Raw genomic sequence first — 20908 nt, 5'->3', positions numbered from 1 at the left:
GAGGCACATTCCCGCCGCTGCGACCAATGCCAACGTCACGCACCTAACATAAAAAGACCCGCGGAAGAATTGTCCTTCATCTCGTCTCCATACCCATTCATGAAACGGTCTATGGACATCGTAGGACCAACGTCGGCGGCCCCCGGGGGACTGAGATTTTTATTAATGATAACAGATTATTTCTCCAAATGGATCAACGCATGCGCCTTTGTCTTGATAAAAGATGTGGACGTCACCGCCTTCATCTGGAAGAATATAATCTGTCGGCACGGAACCCCCCACAAAATCGTAACAGACAACGGGTCACAGTTCATATAAAAAAAATTCAAGAGTTTTTTCTTCCGCAATAACATTGAGGTGAGGATGTCAACACCACGATATCCTCAAGGGAATGGACACGCAGAAGCAACAAACAAGACCATAGTAGACTCCATAAGGGAAAGGCTCGATGCTAAGAAAGGACGGTGGGCAGAAGAGCTACCCGGTGTGCTCTGGCATACCGAATTAGTCCACGAAGGCCGACAGGGGAAACCCCATTCTCCCTGGTCTATAGAGTCGAATCAATCATCCCAATCGAACACCAGGTGCAAACCCTTAGGGTGACGCATGCGCCTGAGGATGAGTCAAAAAATAATGAATCACTATGTGACGCCTTGGATCTTGTAGAGGAAAATCGGGATTCGTCCCTGGTACGGCTATCCCACTACAGGCAATCCAGTGCCAGATTCTATAACAAAGGCGTTAACACGGGAAGATTTGATATAGGAGACTTGATCCTCCAGAAAGTCTTCCAAAACACTGCCGAAGCAAACGCCGGGAAGCTCGGTGCGAACTGGGAAGGCCCATATAGGGTCACCAGAGTAGCACACCCCGGGGTCTATGAGCTCGAGACACTCAATGGAGTTCCCATTTTGAGATCATGGAACGTGATCAACATGAAAAAATACTACTGCTAACACGGTAAGAATCAAACTACGAGCGACTTGATCCCTTCATAAGGGTACGTAAGCAGCCTTTCTCTGCAAAGGTACAGTCCCAAAAATAAAATAACCTAAATTGCTCATTTCGAGACAATTGCAAAAGCATGACAACAAGGCTCCGAAGCCCACACCTCATCCTAGGGGTCCAGGTCCCGTACTAGGACCACGGTGTGAATACCTCATGACCTAGGCGAGATCCAAAGTCTCACTTTGTCATCTCACGTAACATCTGAATCAGAGGACGCACCTTTGCAGAGTGTGCCTCGCCCAGGAAATACATAGTGAGACCTTTTGGATCTCGACGATCGAAAAGACTTGGCAACGCCTGGGTAAAATTCATTTGATTACTTCAGCCAAAGGGAAACATTTTAGATACTCGGCGATCTAAAAGACTTAGCAAATATAAAGGACATGCCCATGAGACCACGGCCCAAGGGAAACATTTTAGATACTCGGCGATCTAAAAGACTTGGCAAATATAAACGACGTGTGACCACGGTCCAAGGGAAACATTTTAGATACTCGGCGATCTAAAAGACTTGGCAAATATAAAAGACATACAGCCTAAAATCTTAAGGGAAACGTTTTGGATCACAGCGATCTAAAAGACATAACAGATTCTAGAAAATCCGAGTTAATAGAGACTTCGACTAAACAAACATTCATGCATTCTTAAAAGAATTTGGCGAGCTAAAAGACTTGGCAAATGTTTTAGAAATGAAAATTGCATTAAATAATAAATAAAAACAAGCAATCCAAAATAGATAGGGGTACCGAAGCCCCCTATAATTTTTCAAAATAAGGAAAAACTGCGCCCAAAACAAACAGGCCCCAAAAAAAATATTACTGAAAAAAAAAACAAAAACGAGAGAGGCAGGGGTAGAGGAGAGCAAGGCTTCGAACTCAGGCTTCGGGACGCTCCGGAGACGGGATGAATGGATGCGCTCCCTCGTCGACCTCTGGAATCGGGTTCAGGGCCTCGTCCGTCACGCCCATCATCGACGCATGCTCGTCGAAGGGAGGAACTTTTGGCTCCGGAACCTCGACAGGGGCCTCGGGGACGAAATCGGCTGGGAACTCGGGAGGGGAACGGTCGGTGTAAAGAGTGAACCGGATGTCCTCGACCTCGGGAACGGAAATGGTGGCATACTCCACCTCGTACTGAGCAATGTCATCCTCAGTATCTTTAAGTTCGTCGGCCCAGTCGGAAATATCCCCCTTCATTACTTCCGATATCAATTCTTTGTTGCCCCGGCACTGCTCGAGCTTTTTTAAGACGAGGACGGTCTCATCTATCTTCTCCTTTTGAGCGTGATACTTCAGTATCTTCTCCCGATAGCGTAGTGAGGTTGCCTTCCTCACCGCTAAGACCGCCTTATCTTTCTCAGCCTTGGCAACCTCTTGAGTTTCGCCACCTCGCTCAGAGCGGCCGCCAGATCCCGATCTCGATTCCTCACATTTGCCTCGGACACATCGGGCTTCTTCTTCAACTCGGCCGAGTGAATGCTCCACCTCTCGATCGTGGCCTCCTTCTTTTCGACCTCGGCCTCCAAAGCCTTGGTCTTCGCCACTAGGTCGGCCTGAGCGGCCTTGTACTTCCCCAAGAGTGCGTCTTTGGCAGCGACGTCCTCCTCGAGGGAACCTACTTTGCCGCTCACCTCCTGGAGTTCGGCGTGAAGGGACTCCGTTCCCTTCTTCACCGAAGCCAATTCGGCAACAACAGCTTTTTCCTTCCGGACGCGCCTCTCGTACCGGTATACTCCCCGGTTGAACTGAGTTGACAGCTGCAAATAAAAAAATAAAAAAAGGAGAAAAGTCTCTAAGTATCTCAGTTCGCCATGGTAATAAAATAGTAGCAAAAATTATAGGACTTACCCCGGTAATGGTCGACGCCATGCATCGGTACCAATCCGACTCTGTCAGCTCGGGGACCTTGGGCAACTCATGACCATCTATGATCAGCTGCTTGAGCAACCCTGCGGACGAATAGAAATCGTCGCACAATAGGTGGTCTTGGTTGAAGTGGAAGTTAATATAGTGCGCCTTCTTCGGTTTCGAAGAAGAGGCACCTGGGTCACCTCCACGGGTCCTCGCCAGACCACCATGGGTCCTCACCGGTCCGCTTCCACTGGCCGGGGTGCTCTCCCATTTGACCCCCTGGGCCACTCCAGCCTCAGGGCCGCTCCCTGGCCCACTCGCGGCCACCACGGGCTCCGGGTCCCTACCCCCGTTGCCTCTATTCTTCTTCTTCTTCTTCTTCTTCTTCTTCTTCTTCTTCTTCTTCTTCTTCTTCTTCTTCTTCTTCTTCTTCTTCTTCTTCTTCTTCTTCTTCTTGATCAGCTCGCCCTCGAGAGGGGCGTCCTCCTCTTCACTTTGACCTTCACTCCGGCCCACCGCGGCCCGCCGACGTTTTCCTCTTTTTAAGAGACGCCGAGGCCTCGGCCGAATTACCGGCCTGCCCAGCCGACGCGATAGGAACAAACTAGGGGCTTGATTGCCATGAACATCATCGGCCCCAGTAGGGGCCGCCTCTTTCTCGACATCCATGATGGGGATGTCGGCCCGAGGGCGCTCTCCGACGACCTCGACTTTGGGATCATTAGGAGGACCCGAGGGTGCGGTGGCCGAAGAAGAAGTCACGGTGGCCTTCTTACTACGCCTCGTGTCACGAGCGCTGATAGGCACATTCATGCTGCCCTTAGTTACTACAAAAAAAAATGATAAGAGAAAGCGAAAATTTTCAGTCAAAATTGTGAAGAAAGGATAAAAAAAAATTATTGGCCGAACTAACCTTATTCGAGAACAACGCCTGGAGAAGGTGGCCAAAGTCCGGCCGAAATAAAATGCTCTAAAGTGAAGCTCGACCACTCACCGAGGCCTTCTTGAAGTTGGTCAAACTTAGCAGCGAACTCCGCGGGCGTAGGAGCCTTGATTTTTCCTGCAAAAAAAAATATATATATATATATATATATATATAAGAGGGAAAAACGTTTATGATAATAACAATCGTAATAATATGGAAACAAAAAATAGTATAAGATATTTAGAAAGTTTGCATACTCAGAGAGCTCGCCCACTTCGTCGAAAAATTACGAGCTCGGCTCCCGAGGGATTGCTCGTTAACGACGAAGAAAAAGTAACGCCGCCCCCAATTCTTATCTTTCGAAGGGAGGCCAGAGATCAGCCCCCGACCTGCGGCCTTCGAAAGATAGAAACACTTGGGGTCGTGTTTCGAGTTCGCCTTGATCACGCAAAGACGGACTAAATCCATCAAGGCGAGGTCGACCTTTTGTTCGTGGGCCACAACTAAGAGACCCAAGACCATCCGAACGAAGTTGGGGCACAATTGGGGTAGAGTTAGCCCCAAACCTTCGACGAAGTCAAAGAGAAGAGGGTGGATTGGGAATCAAAGTCCACACGACTCCAACCAAATCTCATAGATACAGCAGTACCCCTCGACTATGGTATCTACAGTAGCGAAAGGAGGAGGAAGGAGAATCCCAATCTCGGGGGCTATCTGGCATTTGCGTCGAATGTCTGGAAGGTCCGAGCTTCTAACAGCCGAAGGCATAAGGATGTCCTCATTACCCAAGGGATTGGGTCCCGACTGAGGAACCCCGGATCCAGACATTTAATTTTGTGTTTGAAGGATTGAAGCTCGTTTGAGTTCGCCAGCCGAACTGAATGCGAAGTGTTTAAAAATATAAATCTGTTTGAGTACGCCGGCCAAACTGAAGGATATTCAAAGCCGAATTCACAAAAAAAAACGAAATTCTAAGAGAGAAAAGAAATAAGTAGTTCGAAGAAAGAGAGAAAGAAGTGAGGAATTACCTTTTCGCCGAAGCCGCTCGAAATATAAATAAAGTAAAAAGTCTTTTCGAATTACTCTTATTTATAACCATTTATATTAAACCGAATTTCGATAAAATCTAATGATTACGGATCAAATCAAATATTCAGTCGGTTAAAATAATATAAAATCTCAACTGACATCTGACTCTTCGATTTTGACTGACGAAGCGCGGCTGATATCGCACCACGTGTCAAAAATATTCCGAAAATACGCGCCACGCGCCGAAAATGAAAATTCGAATCGTTCCCCCCATTTTATTTCGGGATTTTGAAAATTTCGCTCAAGTATTTTCAAAAATGTTTGAAATGTTTTTCAAAATACTCGGGGGCTAATTGTGGGGGTCAAAAATCAATTTTCTAAAAAATAATAAAACCACTTAAGTTGGGCTTTAGTTCGACCAAAGCCCAACAACAGACCCAGTCCGGCTCTCAAGGACATATCTGGGCCCAGCTCGACTCTTGAAGGTCGGCCCAATCTCATTCAGAAGCCCAGTTTGCCACAGGAAGGATGAGTCGCCCGTGTTGACCCAGCTAGAGGAATCGGTCTTGTTCAGATAGAAGACCTCGCCGCGAAGACCGGATCTGAGATAACTTCGACTAGCGACGTGGCAGAGCCGAACTGATCAATACGTGTCCTCTTCAACGGATTCTCTCCCACTATAACTAGAAGCCGATATTTCGATTTTCCCACACACAAGCATACATATTGATTCTCGATATTCTTTCTTCTATTTTCTTGTTCTCTGAGTTCGCCCGTTTGAGTTCGACACTTCGCCCCTGATTGTAATACCACCGATTATTAATAAAATCATCAAATATTTACATTCATTTTCCGTTCATTTCTTTTCGAATTTCTCTTGCTACTTATACGACGTCATCCGAAACCCATATTTAAATAAATCAAATATATATCATAGTATAATTTGAGATTGTTGAAATCGACAACAACAATAAGTTTAATCAGCATCTCAGTAGCCTTTAACGAATTGAGTCAAAGAACCCGGCGATATGAACTAGAAGTACATGATCACTTCAGGATTTAGATCAAGTCTCATTGTGACCATCATAAGCGACCCCCGCTAGTGCGTCGTAACGGTACTTAAACGACACATCTACAACCAAAGTCTTTTCTGGTCATACACTTATCAAAAGTGCAGAATGCTACCACAAAGTGGTCATCATTCACGCGTGTTCCACATATATGACTTTAGATACAGCTTTCCAGGCGTGTATCCGTCATCGACCATGTTTTAGCTCACCGCTCAAACTCAGGTGCGCAACACGTGATTCAGTTTAATACGGAGGCTATGGAAGATAGTTGTTATTGATTTTGTTTTCAGAACTAAACCCGCTAATCATATGATGCTAATAAAATAAACTTCTTATCTAATTCAGTAATCATTCATGTTTATTATCTTCAATTGAACAATATTCATAACTACTGTTATGAAGTTATGAAGTTTGGATGAAGTTATGAAGTTATAAATATGTACTATTCTGTTTTGATGAATATTATTTGGTGTTATTTTGGTTGTTATGAATATTATTACGTATTGGATATTTTTTTTTTGTTATTTGATGTTATGGATATCAATATTATTTGGTTATATATAAACATATTTTTATTTACTACAAAACTGGGATGTAGTTAAAATTTAACTTAAGACTACAAAATAGAGAAAGTAGTCTAAGCTAAATCAAAGCAGAAAACTAGAAAATCAAACTATAGTCTTAAAGGCTTTAACTATAAGACTATAATTTAGAACTGTAGTCTTCACTATGCACCACTTTGCTCTACAGAAGTAAGTTGTAGTCTATGTTGATAAAATATAATTTCGTCAATATAAACTACACTATAGCTAAATAATGTAGTCTTCAAGAGAAAAAAAAAAACTAAAGTCATTGGAAAAAAGATAAGACTCCAGTGCGCTAGATGTCAGTCCCTACATGTAGTCTATCAAATTAAACTAATTGAAACTTATTAAAACTACTTGTTAAAATTGTAGTCTTCAGTAATTCTCAACTTACAACTACAATAATAATATGTAGTGTAGATAGTATATATATATATATATATATATATATATATATATATACTATAAAACTACAGAATAAAACTGTAGTATTAATTTATGAAATCAGTAACACTACATCTATAAAATGTAGTTAAAGGGTTTAACTACATGTGTAGAAAGTTAATAGACTACTACGTAAAACTGGAGTCATAGACAAAAAGATAAGACTCCAGTGCGATAGATGTCAGTCAGTAACCGTAGTCTAAATAAAATAATTGCAGCCTTTAGCCGTAGTTGCTAAGCTTTTCTGTGGTTGTGAAGGCTGGATTTGTAGGTTCTGGTTGTGAAGCCGGCCTTCCCTGCGCAGGAAGAGAGAGACTGATTGAGTCGATAGGAGGAATGGAGATTCATTATTTGCAGGAACGGAGAGTCGTGCATCAAAAGGTTTAATGGAGGGGACTTATCATGGTGGTAGTCGAGTTTTTCGTCGATTGTTGAGATTGTCTCGGTATAGCTGACTTTGCCATTTGGGACGAGAGGTTCGATCAGAATTTTTTTTAGGGTTTTGATAGCTTTGAAACGTTGAGAGTTGAAATAATACTATGATTTTATTGATGGGTGCTAAATTGAATTGATTTACAAAGGTATATACGTATATATACATACGAGAAGCTACTAGAATAATAAATTATTTTTAGATGTTTAGGGTTATCAGACTAATATATGACTTCAAAATAATATCTTATTATACAAATCAAAATAATGAATAATATTATCTATCTATTATCCCTAATCAAAATTCTTGCAAAAGACTAATTTATTCAAACGAGAGTGAATATCCAAATTTGTTCAATAATCTATTAGAATATCTTTATCAATAATGATAATCGTCAGCGCATATCAGTCAATGCTATGACTCATGCAATTGGTCCCAATTTTTTTAAAACCAATTAGAAAGTGCCACAGTATCACTGGCACTGCTGATTTGGACGATATATACAAGACATTATATAGATATTTGAAGAAGGCTTAACTATTCACTAAAAATAAGAATTAACCACAATAAAAAGTTGTGTTATTCCACCATGAATCCAATAAAACTTATACACAACTCGAGAGGAAGTGGTTGGCCATCTTTTACTTTGTTACTATTTGCTTGCCTTTTTTTTGTGGAAGGAGTGTCTCATGTCATATTGGGATAACGATATGAAAGTTAACGTATCATTTGTTTTTTCGCGTCTCACGAAATCTATTATTCCCGTATCTAACGATATTCAAAAGAACTCTTACAATAACATTTTGGAAGTGGAAGAAAGCTATCGGAAGACACTCTACCCAGGATGAGTCTCATCCTGCGCAAATGGTCAGAAGACACGCGGAAGGAAGGCCTTCTGTATGGTACGTGTGCTTCACAATACTGCCGAGTACCGCGTGAGGACGGCACGGAAATTTTTCTTCCGACACATGGCGGAAGCGGCAGAAGGGTGTTGGATGGGTGTCAGGCTATTGTTGTCGTCGGAGAAAAGGCTACAGTGAGGAAAGAGACATTAACGAAGGAAAAGTAGGCAAAATTTATTCAACGTTTTTTTATTAAATCTCAGCCACCGGATTCACAACAATTTGAATCTGGACGGCTAACAAAATTTGTCCGTTATTTGACCGTTGGAACTCCGAATTCACAAAATTTCTTAAATTTTAACCCACTTTTTTATTTCTCCTATAAATACATCTCATTTCTAACCATTTTAATCACAAATCAAACATTCATCTCTCTCAAACTCTCAAATTCTCTCAAATACTCCACAAATATATTATTCAGTTTGTATTCTAATTTTATTTATATAGTTAATTTTATAAAAATTAATTATATACTTAAGTTCGTATTCTACTTAATTTTATATACTTAGTTTGTATTTTAAATTTTTTTTATATAATTAAGTTTATAACATTGTAATTATATATTTATGTTTGTACTCTAATATTTTTTTATACAGTTAAGTTTCTAATATTTTATATATACTTAAGTTTGTATTCTACTTAATTTTTATATACTTAAGTTTGTATTTTTTATATAATTAAATTTATAAATTTTTTAATATATATTTAAGTTTATATTGTACTTAATTTTATATAGTTACATTTATAAAAAATTTATTATATACTAAAGTCATACATATATATATATATATATATATATATATATATATTATAGTTTATAATGTCTAGAGAGTCATCATCTCACTGAGGTTCTCGTCGAGGTTCACGTGAATCGCGTCGAAGTTCTAGTCGCACTCTTACGTTGTCACAATCACAACAACAAGATGAGCAACACGAAGAACTTCAACATCCCTCTCCACCAAACCAATTTCCACAAAACTGGCTAAGCCTTTCTCAAAATCTCAATTACATCGAATTTCAACCACAATGGCATCCACCAAATGTCCCTCTAGAATTAGCCCGATTCGCCCCGATCTCGCTTTATCAACCTGAATATCTACCACAATTTCTTTCACAACAACTTCCACATCATCTCCGTCCAATTCATGACCAATATCATACACAACATCCTTCTCTCACGACCAACCTTCTAGCTCTCACCAACATCTACCCGAAGACCCTTACCTCGTATACCAAGGGCCTGCTTCATGTCTGCTCAGTTTAACGTAGCGCTCACTTCTGATATTTGATCGGGAAATGCCAAAATGGACTACATGTCTATTGTAGTTCATAACATAGAAAGCCTTTAAAAGAATATAGGGTAGTCATACAACTGATGCTATACTAGGAATCCTTCTAGATGTAATAGAAGAGTGGAATGTTCATGATAGAATAATCTCAATAACTTTATATAATGCCACAAACAACGACTCCATGGTAGATCTTTATGCCTTAAGATACCCACTCAAGAGTGTCTTTTACACCAAAGGTGTGCTACCCATATCATAAACCTCATAGTGAAAGTCGGGTTTAGACATGTCAACGAGTGTATCTGTAACATTAGAGACGCAATAACTTGGATAAACAGTTCAAACCAAAGGGTAGATGACCTTAAGTGGCATTTTTTAATGACGGTCTTGATGAGAGGCAATTCCAAACCGATAACAGAATTAGGTGGAACTCGACATTTTTAATGTTGAATTCTTTCTTGTCCGAAAGACATGTAGAGATTACACATGAATATGTGAATAGAAATGGAAGCCATGACTTAACCGAAACAGACATCGCAGTGGCTAATGTCTTTACTCATTTTCTTCACGTTTTTTACGATGAAACATGTGCATTGTCCGCTGTTTACACACCCACATCTTATTTAGCCATACATAGTGTTATGAAAATTGTCGAACATCTTCACGATTGCAACCATTTTGAAATGTTTCAACCATGCATAGAATTTATAAGAGAAAAAATTTCAAAATATTGGGGAACTTCAAAAATTCCTTACTTATATGGTTTTGCATGCATTCTAGACCCCCGAATGAAATTTGAGGGTTATTTGACATTTTTACAGTATGTAAAACGTCATACAAGACAAGATTACGTTACACATGATCATGCTAGGGTCGTGGAAGAGTTTTACTCCTTTTTCAGGTTTTATCAACGACAAGCTCCAGCGTGTCCCGAGCCGAGTCCACCCCGACATTCATCTTAAAAAAAAAAGTTATTAATAAAGATAATATTCAGTTTACATATTAGTACCTTCTTTTAAAATTTTAACAGTTTAGTCCCTTTCATTTGTCATTTAAATTTGATTTTTTTTTTTAATTACCTAATAGAGTTAACAAAAATGCATATTTTCATTAAGCCTAATAGAAATTCCACTTCCGTTAAATAATGAAAGGTATCATTTTATCTAAAAGAAGTGTCATTTATAATAAACAATTGAAAGGTGATTTATCGAAATTAGAATAGGTAATTCCTTCCAATAACCGAGTTTAGATGAGTATCATGCGGAGCTGTGGTCATTGCGTAGCCGTCGAGTAGTTAAGAAATTATAAAGTGGAATGTCCCAAATACAAACAAAATACCAACTCTCACTAGATGTGTAACTTTTGACAAATCATAACCTTCCTCAATATTTATATATTATACATAATTTAGTAGTGATGACATATTTTTCTCTTTCTAACTACTAAAATAACAAGAGATGTAAGTTCTAGGTGTAAATTCTAGGCCACATCATCTTTACACTTTCTATTTTTATTTGAGACATCATCTTATACTGTTGTTTGTATTCAAAGTCTTCTTTCATACCTCCTTACCTTTTTATTTTCCTTATGATAAAATAGACAAAAGTAAAAGTTTGAAAAAGAAAAAAAGAGAGAGAAATGGATAATACTTAAAGATTAAGAAGTTCGATTAAGCCAAACATTGTCTTGGCAAGAGCATCTCTAGATTATACTCCAAAAAATACAGTTCCTAAAATTGCGCAACAAACACCAAAACTATAACTATAGCTTCTGTCAAATTATATTTAATATTATCTTTGATTTAATACTTCATTTATAACACGCTAAAAATATATTTATCATTTATATATTATTTTAATAATTTGTAAAACTTTAGATTTATCATACTATACTTGTATTTAACTTATATTTTTTGCATCCAACCATGTTGTTTGAAACCTATCCACAATTTTTTAATTAAATAGAAAATTGTATCATACTCATAATTATAAAGAGAGTTCATGATATTTGATAATGAAATACATAGTTAGGACTCTATAATTTTTCCTAGTTTGATAGATTATGCGCGAAATACGGTATGAATCAAAACTTACAATATTAGCCAAACACGCCAACATATATTTATAAGATGTTAGAATCAAGGTCTGGCTTTCCGGGGGTTCCGGCCGGGAACTAGATGGGTTCCAGCGAACCGGAGGGGACCGAGACGGGACAAACAAAAACCGTTTCCGTGAACTGAACCCGGTCGAATCCCGATCGAACCGGACCGGAATCCTCTGGACTAGGTCCCGTTTTCCCTTTAAATACTTTGCTCCTCATTTCCCGAAACCCTACTGTCTCAAGGCTAAAATCAGCGGATCCCTTCCCGACAGAATTTCGAGGAACCCGAGAGGTATCATCCGAGTTTTTCATTTTTTAGGATTTTTTTCAATTTTTTCTTATGAATTGATTATTATTATTGTGATGATATTGTTGAATTTTAATTAATTTCGAGATTATTTTATTGTTGTCATGATGAAGTTGAATTAAAATATTGATTACAATTAATTTGATGATTATTGTGATGGTTATGTTGATTTTTGTCATATGAATTGATGATTATTGTGATGATATTGTAGAATTTTAATTAATTTTGAGATTATTTGATTATTGTCATGATGATGGTCTTGAATTGTTGAATTAATCTTCATTAGATTATGAATTGATGATTATTGTCATGATTAAGTTGAATTACTTGAAATGTTGATTAAAATGAATTTGATAATTATTGTGATGGTTATATTTAATTGAAATTAATTTGATGATTGTTATGGTGATTAGTGAATATGTGGAATTGAAATGATTATGATTATGAAGTATGGCGTCCGACCCGGCATACAAGTATTGTGAGCCCGTCGAAGGACGACCGAATGCAAGCAAATGCAAATTTTGTGGGTACATCATTGGCGGTGGTGGAATCACTCGTGTGAAAAATCACTTGGCGAATATAGAGAAGATAAAAAGTGTGAAGATGTGCGACAAGGTTCCTCATGAAGTACATGAGGAAATGCAAGAATTACTCTACGTACGCTCTCGAAAGAAGAAGGAACGTGAGAGTTTGTGTGAGTCGATGCGAGCTGACCTCCGAAAAAGTCTAGGGGACTCTGACGAAGAAATAGATGAAGGTCCCGGTGGATCTTCGGGGTCCTCTGAGCCAAGAAGATCGGACTCCGGGCTCAAGAGGTTGGCCAAAGCCGTCGACCGATTCTTCATTCACGAGTGACGAGATACTCAAGACACTCCACGTATAATTAATTATTAATTAGTGTGTTTTATATTTTGTCGTACGTGTTGTAATCAAGGTTTGACTTTATGGTACTTTATGCTGAATTTTATCTTAGTTTGAACTTTGTGTTTTATATTTTGTCGTACGTGTTGTAATCAAAGTAATTTAGTTTTGCGAAATATGAAAATTTTGAAAAAATATGTTTATTTTTGCAAAAGATTTGTCTGAATACCCCTTGGTTTCTTACATTTTTCCGATTTCTTCTACGGTAAGCGGTTTTTTACCGGTACCGGTTTCCTATTTTTTGTCTGAATACCCATGGTTTCCACTCCGATAAACATTTTCCCCCAAAATTGAAGTCTATAATAACGGTAATGGTAAGACGATCCTTGATTAGAATATGATGATGAACATCTCGGATAAAAACTTTCAAACTTCAATGAAGTCTTTTTTGAGCGTATTGCACGATAGTAAGCCCACACTAGCGATGGGCATGTTATTGTCTCGTTTGGCGCATCACGCTTGCGCCTGATGAATGCTTCAAATGTCCCATAATTTCTCATTTAAACTCCGAACACCAAAAACATGAATAACTAACGCAAATTATAGTAATAAAAAATTAAGTATTTAAGAATTCACTTCGAGCTTAAAAATAGATAATGAATGTGTACAGACATGTATTTTAGGAGAAATTATATTTGAATGACAGAATTTTATAGACATGTATTTTTAATTATTTATTCTTAATAAGTGCACGTAGATATCATTCGCTACTAATTAAATTATGTAAAAATAATATATATATTTTCCATGGATATTAAAAAGATTTAAGGGACCATAAGTCAAAGTTGGAAAAGCAGAGAAGTGAATAGTAGTAGTAATAATAATAATAATTGTGTTTGATCATCTTAAGTGGATTATTGATGACGAAGTTTCAACCTCCCAACTCACCCAAACCGTTTCCAAAAAAAAAAAAAAAAAAAAAAACAAGGATGTAGTAGGTGATACCTAATTTAGATTTTTATAATTATCATATCTTACAAGCAACATATGACTTGTTTACAGGTAATATTGTTAATATTAGTCGAAAGTTAACGTGGACAACGGTGGTAATCATTGTTATTTTATTTTCAAAATTTTACGTGCAAAATCTATGTGCTATGGGCCTGAAGAAATACATTATTTGGACACGAAAAATGCGTTAAAATCAAATCAATTTTTTATTTCTTTCAAAAATTCATTCTTACCGTTTTGAACTCCTTTGATTGCAATCATCCTAAGATAAATATATATATATATATACATATATATAGAAATTTCATTTTCTAGACTCAAAAACTATGAAAATATCACCATCGTTACTTAAAAAATATCCAAAATTGGACTTTTGGACACATTTCGGACAAAAATACCCTCATTTCAAAATAAACCATAATCTTCTTCTCCAACCACACCATTCTCACTCTCTCACTCTCACTTTCTCTCCAACCACAACCCCTCCATTCTGACGCCCATTCCGACGAAACCACACCCATTCCGACGCCAACGACACCCATTCCGACAAGTTCCGACACGCCTCCGACCGAAGCTCCGTCACGCCTCCGACCGAACCACCATAGCTCCAACCTTCACCAAATGACAAAAAAGGTTAGTTTTTTATAGTTTTTTCATGGTTTGATTAGAGTAGGAATGATAGGATATAAGATTTGAGTGGTTGTTAGTTATTTTAGGTTGATTTGAATGAGATTTGGAGGTGAATTTTTTTTATTTTTTTTTTTAATTTCTGGGAATTTCCGATGAATCCCATCGGAATTCATCGGAAACTGTCGGATCCGACAGTTTCCGATGAATTCCGATGGGATTCATCGGAAATTTCCGACCAATTCCGACGTTTTCCGACCTCTTCCGACCTATTCCGACAGTTTTTTTTTTTTTTTTTTAAATAATTTAAGATAAATAAAGAGTTTTTTGTATTTTTTTTAAATGATGAACAACATAATTAATCTAATTAGTTGTTTGTGTAATTAATGATTAGTTTTTTTAATGATTAGTTTTTTTTAATTATGAACATCATAAATAGTTGTTTTTTTCTAATTAGTTGTTTGTGTAATTTTATGGTTTTGTCTTTCAGTGGTGATTGCGGGATGTTCGCAATCAAGTATGTGGAGCACATCCTTGTTGGCGTGGGGTTCGATACACTTCTAAGCGAGAACATGAGGACGTTCAGGAAGAAATGGTCGACCGATTTATTTTTCCAATTAGAAGCGCGATGATATGTATTCATTAAATATTTGGATATTTTTGTGTCATTAAATATTTTAAAATGTTATGTTAATGTTCGCTATGAAAATATATGATAAATAGTAAATATAAATTATATGAAATTACACAAAGATGAAGTTCACCTTAAACTACAAATATTCAACAAAACACGTACTAAAGTTGTCAACATAGAAATGCGTCTTTAATTCAAAACAAACAAAATAAAAGATAAATGTTGTCACTCTCTCCAAGTGCACGTCTTCCTGTTATGGCCCATACCACCACATTTACCACATTTGCGGTGAATAACAACTTTTTCGCCTTGCGAAGGATAACGATTGACCCTGCGCCTTCCTTGTTTACTTTTCTTCGGTCGACCGGCTTGTTTCTTTTCAATTGGTTCTGACACCTTCATGTTCTTTATGTCATCCGGAACGTTCCATTGGTCTTCGTTCCCAACAGGATATATGGATTCCTTGTACATCCCAATCCATGTTTCCTTCGAATAGAAAGGACTGCATAAAGAATAGATGTCGACACTCCTGTGTTGTGCAGATGCAATGGCATGCTCGCATGGGATTCCAAGTAGTTGTGGTAGGCCGCACGTGCATGTCTTTCTCAATAAATCAACATCAAAGTCACCTCTCTCGTCTTTTACATGACATTCATACATACTGAGTCCATAGGTATTGACGAATTGTGCCTTTCTGTTTAGATGGGCGAGATTGTCTTGAAACTTCGGGGACAGTCTTGTATCACATTTTCTAGCCATTTCCTCTCGATCAAAAAACCACGTTTGAAGTGTGAATCTAATAAACTCAAGCAACGTGGTAATTGGAAACGTTCTAGCATTCCTCGTCTTATTGTTGAAGCTTTCTGCATTATTACTTGTCATTATATCGTACCTATATACACAGTTACATATTAGCGACGTTCTAGTTAAAACACTTGTAATGACAAAGGGAAAAGTTTTAGTTTTACCGTTTTCCAGGAAAAAATGCTCTTGCCCACCGATCAAAACCGACTTCCTCGAGATACTTAGCCATCTCGACATCTTTTCTCCTCAATTGCTGAAAATGAGCTTCGAAAGCCTTCTTATTGAAGGCATAAGCGGCTTCATACAGTTCAATTCCACAATGATCGGTCTTGAATTTGTGTTGGACATTTAGTTTGAGATGATGGAAGCATGCTCCATGAGGGATACCGGGAAACACCACTTCGACGCCATGTATGATGCTAACATGTCGATCGGATATGAACACCAACTCTTCAACGTCTTCACCGATAGCTTCTCTCAACTTTCTCAAAAACCAAATCCACGAAGCATGACACTCGCTATCTACTACCCCGAATGCAAGTGGATATAATTGTGAATTAGCATCCATCGCAATTGCGCATAACAACTGTCCACCGTATTTTGTCTTAAAAAATGAACCGTCTAGTGATATCACCGGTCGACAAGACTTGAATCCTCTACGACACGCCCCAATAGAAAAGAACGCGTACTTGAATCTATCGCCATCTTTCACAAACGCAGTCAGAGTCCCAGGGTTCTTCTGCTCCAACATGTATAGCCAAGATGCTAACTTCTGATAAGATTCTTTTGGCGTACCCCTTACGTATGAAATTTCTTTCTCCCTGGTTCTCCAAGCTTTCAAGTACGATATGTCAACACCCCATCTTGTCTTGACTTCCTCTCTTACGTTATGTGCCGAATACTCAGCCATAGAGCTAATATTGTACTTATCTTTAAAGACGTGACCAATAACCCATGGTGCAGCTCCTCTATGTCCTTCTGTTCGAACCACACGCGCACAAGAATGTCTACTCTCGTACGACGTAATCTGCCACATTTCAGACCACTGCACAACACCCCTCAGCTTCCAAGTGCACATCTCATTTTTGCATATGACATACCATCTACTTCTCGAAGAGGATTTCACTCTAAACTCGAAATTATTTTTTAGAGCAAAAACATGAATCTCTTGCTTCATCTGCTTCTTGGACTCAAACTCCTTCCCAATGTATATTTCTTCTGTGCTACCTATTGCATTCAATGGTTATAATACAAATAAAATTACATTTTTCATTTAAGAATATAAGTACATCTCATTCTTAATACCTGTCGAAGAATTTGGCAACCGACTTGGATCGTCATTATGTTCTTCCTTGACAAAATCATCGGTTGTGAACTCAGGGGCTTTCCATGAGTAAGGCACGCAATCTGTTGGTGGTACAAATTTATGAGGGTTACGTGATTGTTCACCGTGTCTCGATGGTTCACCCTGTCCCGATGGTACTGTAAAATGTTTTACAAAATATTCATATTCTTCAGTGTTCACGAACTCTTCAAATTCTGTTCCTTTGTCACAGTTGTTTCCATCATCTACGTCAAACTTGTCGTCATCATCCAGATCGTTGTTGTGGTAGTCATATCTATCACGCTTGTATACTTCATCGTCTCGGTCATCTATTCGACTGTTGCACACATGATTATCATCTCGATCATTTGTAATAAGATTATGTTGTCTCTTGTTGAGTTCAACACGAGACAATTCTTCGTTCATGACATTTTTCCCTTTATCTTTTTTTTTTTGGAGTTAACGCATTGACTTCTTTCGATACCAAAGTTACACAAAGTGCATAACTTCTACGACTTTTATTCTTCGTATAATACTTAACGTCCATATCGTCCTTCAACAAAGCAGGCTCAATTGGCATATTACCAGCCTCATATGGAACTTCAAACTTTAAGTCATACTTTGATATGTCTATATCGACTCTCTTGTACACCTTGTCGACTAACTCCATGTAGGTTGTCTCTTTCGAAACTTCAAGCGGAAATGTTCTCGCGTTTTTGAACACGTATAAGTGTCCATTTCTCTCCCACGTGCCGTTAACCATCAATAAAACTGCAAGAAATATAAAAAAAATGCATTAAACTTTGATTTTTTCCAAACTCATCGGAATTGGTCGGAACCGTTCGGAATTGGTCGGAACCGGTCGGAATCGGTCGGAAACGGTCGAAAACGGTCAGAAACCATCGGAAATTTGGTCTTGTCGGAATTTGTCGGAAAGTGTCGGAAATTGTCGGAATTTGTCAGAATATTGGCTTAAATTTCATCGGAATTTTTACATGATTTTCATCCGAAAAGGTCGGAATTCATCGGAAATAACGTTAAATTCCGGAAACTTTTACCTACATCTACCAACTTTATTTTTTCTATACAAGCTATATGACTAAAGCAATAAAAGATGAATGGAGAAGCATACTTACCCATTTTGAAGGAATTACACCAATTGGATACGCGAAATGATGAAAAAATGATAGAGAATGAGAGAAGTAGAGAATGAATTTTTTTTAGTAGTCTTATATGGTCTTGTAAGGGTATTTTTGTCCGAAATGTATCCAAAAGTCCAATTTTGGATATTTTTTAAGTAACGGGTCTAATGGTGATATTTTCATAGTTTTTGAGTCTAGAAAATGAAATTTCTCTATATATATACATATATATATACACATATATATATACATATATATATAAATTCCTCCATCATAGAATTTCTACACTAAATTACTAGAATAGGAAAATAAATGAAATTCACAGATTTCTAAAATGGAGTAGAGGCTTTTACTATCATACATTTCAAAAGAATTGATATAAGATGCTAAATACTGGGACTTGAATATTTATTTATTTATTTATTTTAAGATATGCAAAATCTTGACTTCGTTTTGTTTTTTTGAAAAGCATCGTACTTAAATTGCAGTTTACCTACCATTTGACTACGTTTTATTATTATTCTTTTTTTTTCTTCAGAAAGATATGTAGAAAATTCCACACTATCTAAGGACATAATTTGAGTACAATGTCCTATCTTACACAGATCATGTCATTTTTTAATTTTTGGTCTCAAGTCAAACAAAACAACAAAATCCCTCAATGAAGTGTTACTATTTCCTTTTCTTTTTTTTTTTCGTGGTGTCAACTAAGACCCAAAAATAATTAACAAAGACTGTCTTCTTCTTATTTTAGTTAGCCTATACCACTAACCTCTCGTTCACACCCATAGGATAACCTACTTGAATAAGAAAACAAAGTCCACTATTAATATTATCGTAATGATTTGTTGCAAAATTGTCCTTTTTTGACATTCCGAATTAGCAGCAATTTTGTTATTTTATAAGGAGATAACGGCTATCGGAAGATAAGCTCAATACTTTAAATTTGAATAATCGAGTTTATAACGACATTTATCGAGTGTTATTTTTCAATAATCAGTCAAAAACTCGGAGCTATTTACCATTTGAGTTACAGAAATCTCATAAATGTCATTGTACAAAAATCTCGCCCAAAAAAGCAATCTAGGGATTTCAAAAGTCCTTTGGGAATTATTAATTCGGTATTGTTTGTAGTCATTTTTTAAGGTACAAGGGTTTATATTTATAAAAATCATATGAACTAAACCATTTCGAATTTAATATAATTCCTTTTTCAATAATGGCTTTAGTGTGAAATATAGTTAAAATTGAACAAATCTAGTTTGGTCGCCATCTATAAAAGTATGCACGGATAAAATGATTTTTAGGGTCTCAAAATCTATTTAAAGAGGGCAATACGATCATTGCTTAAATTACTTAACTAGAAAAATATTAAATAGATAATTTGTTATTTAATTTTTAATACTTAAATCAATTTAGTGATGAAATTAACCAAATGGTTAATTTAACTGAAAATTTTATTAGTACTAACCGTTCAAACTCTTATAATCAATTTTTTTTTTGTTAGTATAGGCTTAAAAAAAGACTTTAACTGGTTAATATGATTTTTTTTTAATCACATGAAAGCACAAACGATATAGTATATCATAGCTAATAATATAACAAAATTCACGCGTGACATTCTATTCGTAAAACTATTTTGAAAAAAATACATTAAGAGGAAGGTTTGGTAAAATTGTCATAATCGGTTAATTATTTTTGTTAAAATAGCAAGAAACAAATCAATATGCCCTCTTTCAATAAGACAATACACCAATAGATTAGTACATCACATAATGTGGATGTATTCTTCTCGATTCCTCGTAAGATTAGGTCTTTTTAGAAAAAGCGAGCCGCCCTTCTTTACTTATTTGATATTTTTAATCTTCCTTAAGGTTAAGTTTGGCGATGGCTTGGACCGCTCGCCTTAATTTACTTTCACCATGTGTAGGATGCACTGGCTCACCAGAGCTTCAACGACCATTGGTGATGTGGTGGACAACGACATGGTTGATGGTCCGGCAAGGTTTATGTTGGTGGCGATGTTGGAGACACTAGCGGCGAAACAACGTGTGTTGCTACAGTCTTTGACGGGGATCGTGTTCCCCAATTGTGGGTGGGTGCCAAAAAATATCATTGCGAGTAGTCGGTGATACATTGCGCGGAGTTGAAATACCACTCTCAAGATTGGCTCGTCCGGGCAATGAGAGTATCGAAATTGGCGATTGGTTTCTATTCTAGGGAATGCACATATATTTCCTCTTAAAAGTTCATATGCAAGGGGCTTGGCATCATAATACTTATGGTGGCGTGTTTGGAGGTCTTGGATGTCTTGAAAATTATTGGCACCGATCCTTTTAAGATACAATCGGCGTTGACACGACGGGTCCATCGACAAATGGTGCAGATGTGCATGGTTCAGAGTAGTCATTTTCCCCTGTGTTCCCACCCTCTCGATGCACCGTTTCTCTTTACATGAAGCAAAACTTTTTTCTTTTTTTTTTGGTAATGTTTTAAACTTTTATATTTCTTTCGTGTTGCTTGTTTCTATCTCTAGTGATGAAATAACCACCTTGCCAAGTTTT

The 20908-nt window shown here is 37.4% G+C and overlaps 2 protein-coding genes across 2 annotated transcripts; one reads left to right on the top strand and one right to left on the bottom strand.

Moving 5' to 3' along the window:
* The first annotated feature begins 363 nt into the window (after positions 1–363).
* Positions 364–956, top strand: LOC149393370 (uncharacterized). The gene is made up of 2 exons (XM_089618004.1): positions 364–484; positions 667–956. The coding sequence occupies exons 1-2, from the start codon at positions 364–366 to the stop codon at positions 954–956; spliced, it is 411 nt and encodes a 136-aa protein (XP_089474130.1).
* A 14227-nt stretch (positions 957–15183) lies between these two features.
* On the bottom strand, positions 15184–17872 carry LOC149393369 (uncharacterized). Its single transcript, XM_089618003.1, has 5 exons — positions 17739–17872; positions 17184–17539; positions 16043–17105; positions 15471–15966; positions 15184–15210 (listed from the first exon to the last, which is right to left on the bottom strand). The coding sequence occupies exons 1-5, from the start codon at positions 17870–17872 to the stop codon at positions 15184–15186; spliced, it is 2076 nt and encodes a 691-aa protein (XP_089474129.1).
* Positions 17873–20908: the final 3036 nt, after the last annotated feature.

The sequence above is a fragment of the Urtica dioica genome, chromosome 6 (genome assembly GCF_054948205.1).
Source record: "Urtica dioica subsp. dioica isolate 48M chromosome 6, U.dioica_male_clone48M_v1_H2, whole genome shotgun sequence".
Lineage (NCBI taxonomy): Eukaryota > Viridiplantae > Streptophyta > Magnoliopsida > Rosales > Urticaceae > Urtica > Urtica dioica.
Note: the sequence above shows the minus strand (reverse complement) of the source record. Positions and strands in the feature narration are given on the sequence as shown.

Coding starts and splice junctions, on each gene's coding strand:
- LOC149393370 (XM_089618004.1), top strand. CDS start 364: ATGTCAACACCACGATATCCTCAAGGGAATGGACACGCAGAAGCAACA. Junction 485..666: donor GTGGGCAGAAGAGCTACCCG/GTGTGCTCTGGC, acceptor TGGATCTTGTAG/AGGAAAATCGGGATTCGTCC.
- LOC149393369 (XM_089618003.1), bottom strand. CDS start 17,872: ATGGAGTTAGTCGACAAGGTGTACAAGAGAGTCGATATAGACATATCA. Junction 17,540..17,738: donor AAGGACGATATGGACGTTAA/GTATTATACGAA, acceptor TGTGTGCAACAG/TCGAATAGATGACCGAGACG. Junction 15,211..15,470: donor ATGACATAAAGAACATGAAG/GTGTCAGAACCA, acceptor GAATATTTGTAG/TTTAAGGTGAACTTCATCTT.